Source organism: Telopea speciosissima, chromosome 9 (genome assembly GCF_018873765.1).
Source record: "Telopea speciosissima isolate NSW1024214 ecotype Mountain lineage chromosome 9, Tspe_v1, whole genome shotgun sequence".
Classification (NCBI taxonomy): domain Eukaryota; kingdom Viridiplantae; phylum Streptophyta; class Magnoliopsida; order Proteales; family Proteaceae; genus Telopea; species Telopea speciosissima.
In genome coordinates, this window is record NC_057924.1 from 50,460,533 (window position 1) to 50,465,641 (window position 5,109).

General features: G+C 38.9%; 1 protein-coding gene across 1 annotated transcript; it reads right to left on the reverse strand.

Annotated features, from left to right (window-relative positions):
* Positions 1 to 2,997: 2,997 nt before the first annotated feature.
* Positions 2,998 to 4,224, reverse strand: LOC122639022 (F-box protein At2g26160-like). Its single transcript, XM_043831859.1, has one exon. It carries the CDS (start codon positions 4,222 to 4,224, stop codon positions 2,998 to 3,000), a length of 1,227 nt encoding a protein of 408 aa, XP_043687794.1.
* Between the last annotated feature and the right edge of the window lie 885 nt (positions 4,225 to 5,109).

Below are 5,109 nucleotides of genomic sequence, written 5' to 3' on the forward strand. Positions count from 1 at the left end.
ATGGACCAAGCTTGGACCAACTGGGCCCAACAACTTTTGGGTCACAGTTGCTTAATCCATAATCTAATATGTGATTTCCAGTCTTTGGATTCAAAAATCTCTTTACCATGGGGCCCATGAATGGAATAAGTAATACTTTGAAGAGAGAGAGAGAGAGTGTGTGTGGTTAGATATATTATATGGGCCAGATGATGATGGAGGACAACAATAAACAAAGATAGCTAAGTAGGGGAAGGGGAGGGGGAAGGGGAAGGGGGAGGGGGATGGAATGGAATATAATATATCACAACTGGAAGTCACTCGCACTTGGGGCCAAAAGAATCTGTTTTTAATGTTAAAAGGAAATCTGCTTACATAAGCCAAAATCTAACTAAATCCAAGAGGCCCTAATCACTCCTGCATGGGATCCGCCGGACTTTTGGTTTCTTATGCATCCAGGCTCTTAATTATCTTTCTTTATTTCATATTAGTTATGAAGTTTGACTACTAATGATGTTTCTGTACGGGTGTCAATTGGGACGGTTCTCAGTATTTGGGATGGGACGGTTCTGGTATCAGTACTAAAAGTGTCAATTCCAGTACCATCCCATTTAGTTAACGGGACCAAACCTAGATCTCAATTTCGATTACTAGCGGGATGGGACGGTACCGGTTCTTAAACAGTTCTAGGCACTGTAGAAAAAGGGAGAAAAAAATTTAATTGTTTCTAACAAGACAGGTTTATTAGTGTTGTGGAATTTTTTCACTATCATGAAATCTAAGTTGTCTACCGCTTTTTATAAAGCAACTTAAATTATGAAATCATAGTTTTACTTCTTCAAACTCCCTAAGATCACATGTAATAAGCTTCTCATTTTTTTAAATCTAGAGAAATCCTACAAAATGGAAGAATCTCATTGTGTTTCCTCTTTGATTTTCCTAAACAAAACTCTATTTATCACACATGTCACATGGTAGTATGGTACGAAGTGCAAAAAGGATGAACCTAGTAGATGTAGTTGGTCGAGGGAGGAGGGAGTAGCACTGTAGTAGGTTCTGTGAAGAGAGACTTCAAGCTACGACTTTGGACTAGTTGTTATTCTTCGTATTCAAAAGGCAATTAGTGAAACCCTAATGAGTCGTAATTCTTTTACCCTTTTTTTTAAAAAAAAAAAAAAAAAAAAAAAAAGATCTTATATACTCTTTCTTTTTAGACGGTACTAGTAGTTTCGGTACCATTCGGTACTGGTACTGTTAGAAATCCCGTCCCATTTATCATGCGGTACCAAAATCAGATACCAATAAATGGGACGGTCCGGTACTGGGTTTTAGCTGGACGGTATTGGGACAGTTCCCGGTTCTGGTCCCATATTGACACCCTTATGTTTCTGTATGAGTGTGTGTGCAAGAGAGAGAGAGGGGGTGGATTTTTGTAGGGTAAAGGTCTCAAAATCTAAACCTATTTTAACCCTAATCATAATTAATGGGTCCTATTAAAGATAATGATGTAAAGGGCTCAACCAGGGTATTAGGAATTGGTATATTAGTTGATCCAACACGGATACTGATACCTGGCCGATACTAGATCGGTGATACGGTATTGATAGAGGGTAAAATAGTCAAAACTCATGTTGTTAGCTGTATCTTTGAGGGTAAAAACGTGTGATATGATCGATACCGACAGTATGTATCGGTATCGGTATTGGTATTGATTTTGGAATTAACTGATACCCAATCCGACACCATGAACTAAAACTATGGGCTCAGCAGCTTGAGCTCCCTGATATTCAGAATGTTCCCAGTGGGCTAGAATTTAATCTGAATTGTGCCTATGTTAGGTTCAGAATGAGAGTTGAATAGCCCATAACAAGACCAATTTACTTTGCTTTCATGGTATTCTCCATTCAATTCCCAGGTCCAATACAAAATTAGAAATTGAGATCACCCATAGTTGTAGAATTTGCTTTCTATTAAAATGCAGTAACTAGTTTCCTTCTATTAAAAAATTTACCAGTTCCTGGCTGTTGGTATTCCCATTATCCAAACGAAGGAATTTAAGTCTCAAACCCCTAGATAAAACTTGGGTGGTCAGGCAAGGATCGACCCTTCTCACGAGTAATTCCTATAAAATTGCGATTGAGAATAAAATATTCTTGAAAAATTCTAGAAAACTTGGAAAGACATTTTCGTTTAAAAAAAAAAAAACTCAATTAATCTATATGGGAGAGTTTTCTGTCTAGGAGCATGGCCAATGGGAGCACGTGTTATGTGTCTAATGGGGCTTGATCTAGTGTACGTATAAGTGCTAGATTGGGCCAGTCTAGTTTGAGATAGGTTAGAGGACGGGCATCATATCACAGGTTCGAGTCACAGAAAGGGCTATCGAGGACAATGGTTGTGGAAGTGTGGCAGTCTATTATGTACTTAATGGGACCCAATTCAGTATATGAGTCCTAGATTAGGCCAACCTAGTGTGGGATATGTTAAAGGGTTTGATTTATCGTGTTCCATTCAGTTATGGAGTTTTTTGATGTATCGATCGAGTACCTAAAGGGGCCTAATCTAGTATATGGGCCATTGATTTAACACGTTCCATTAGTTCTAGAGCTTTTGATGTATCGATCAAATACCTAACAGCATAGAATACTCTCTCTCCCCAAAGGTCAGAATTAACACATCATCATTCCATATGACAGATTAGGGATGGGCCACTTTGATAAGTTAGAGGAGTTTTTACTTCAAATATTTTCCGTTGATAGTTCATAGCTGCATTAGATAAAGACAAAATAAAAGAGAGCCAATTTATTACCAAAAAAAAATAAAAGAGAGCCAATTCAAATAACAATAACAAAAGAATAAAAAGTACAAATAAGAACAGAAAAATCAAATTACCCTCCATGTTTTTTTAAAAAAAGTTATTATCTCCCATAATGTTAATTGTAAGACAAGCTTGAAGACATAAATTAGATACCCCCATTGATCTCAACAGCCGGCCCAAACCCCCCCTTCCCCTCTCTATCAAAAAATTGGTGTGATCCAGATGGGTGTAGATGGAGAACCCCCCAAACCATATGAGGATAAATGTTGAGTGCTGTTATCTTCCAAGTGAAACAAACTAGCTAATGTTTCATATACTTTAGGTCCACGATTGCCAAAGTCTTCATGATCCGTGAAGTATATGCAGTTTCCTTTCAATCCAGGGTGGTCACGTGCCGAGACAGACAAGGAAGTACTTGTGCCAATAAATAGCGTTCGATCACCCAAATCCTCCACCTTAATCCATCTCCGACCCTTTAAATCTAACTTAAATATCTTGAACGTAAGACTTGTGTAGTGATATCGTAGATTATAATCACGTACATAATATTTTATAACCATCAACAACTCTCCAAGACATTCCACCAAATAGAACGATTTCTGAAGGGGACTGAGATCCTCTTTTGCTACTGGAGGAGCAATGTTACAGCTTTTTATTTTTGGATTAAAACCACCCAACTTCACAAGTTTAAGATCAAATTGTTCAGTAATGGCATACAATTTTCCATGACATAAAATAATGTCTTTAAAATATATTCCCAAGGAGGTCCACGCATCATCCCCTGGCCTACAGAAGGCTAATTCGTTATTACAATAAATCGCTATGACCACACAATCATTCAATGTAGAATTGTTAGTAGTAGTAGCAGCAGCAGCAGGTGGTGATAACAACATAGCCTTATTAATGAAGTTATCTTTCGACACAATACGAAAAAGTACAGAAGGAATTCCTACGTCGTTGTCGTAGTGAATGGGAAGAGTATCTAGTGGTGGAAGTTGAATTACAATTCTGGTAAATGGATTTAAAAGGAAATTGGTGCGTCTCATCTTATCCACCATTATCAACCATCCCCAATTAGATCCAACAACAACACACTGAGAGCCAAAATAGGTTTCAGGGATTTCTAACCTCAAAACTTTGCCATCGGTGAGTCTGAAAAACACAAGACGATGATCGTTGAAGGAGGAAAACATGAGCCATGGGAGTTGAGGAGGTCGTGGCTGTATTTTCTTGGCAGCCATGGCGATTGATTGCCAGGACTTGCAAACTGAACTAAAGCAATGTAAGTCCACCACATCTAACTTGTTTACAATCAAAAACTTGATATCCTCTGGAAGTGCAAACATGATACTCTTGTTCACACCATGGCAATCAATGCTGTTCTTCAACCGCTTTCCATTGCAATCATCGGACACGGAAGAGGCCATAGAAGAAAGTGAGAGATTTGAGTAGCTAGAGCGATTATAGCACCAACAACGAATTGATTATCCAGAATCAAACTTTTCCTTCAATTCGTTCTAAATTTCAAACTTCTAAGCTTTCCCCTTCCCCTATATATATACACATAATTAAGCTTTTCTTTCCTTTCTCAACCATTACTAGGATTTAACTGAGAGAGAGCAGGATTTCGAGTTATAATCTGATTCTTATTTTTTCCTTCCGAAAGAAAGAAAAAATAATCCTAATACAGCTAGCTAACTAACTCCACACGCCTACTCACGTCTCATCTTCATGTGAGTCGCGAATCCTTCTTGTATTTGAACACTGACTGATTCATCCGAAGCTCATGCGCTAGGGCTCAGGGGGATGTAGAATCGTTATCCGCTCCATTTCCTCACATGGGGGCGAAAATGACCATCTTACCCCCTGTCCGAAAACACTGCCCAAGGTTGGGTCCACTCCCCCTATTAGAGGAGTTGGAGGAATTGGAGTGGATAATTATTGGGGAATGTATGTTGGCAGGAGAACGATTTAGATCTACCCAAGAGAATGCAAAACACGAGATGAGTCCAAATTCGGTTTAGATATAAGTAGGGGTGCAAGATTGGCCCTATCAGCCCGAACTTGCCCTGAGCCGGAATAGGGCCTGAGCAGACATACCTGGCCCTGAAGCTAGGTCGGGGTTACAAATTCTTGGCCCTAAGTTAAGGTCAAGTTAGGCCAAGGTTGAGACCTCAAGCTGAGCCCAGTCGGGCCCAACCCAACCCAACCCTGCATGTTTTAAGTTATACTATAAAATATATATTGACATACTAAACATATATTCTATCCAAAAAATAAAAAAGACATACTAAACCAATGTTTGACACATA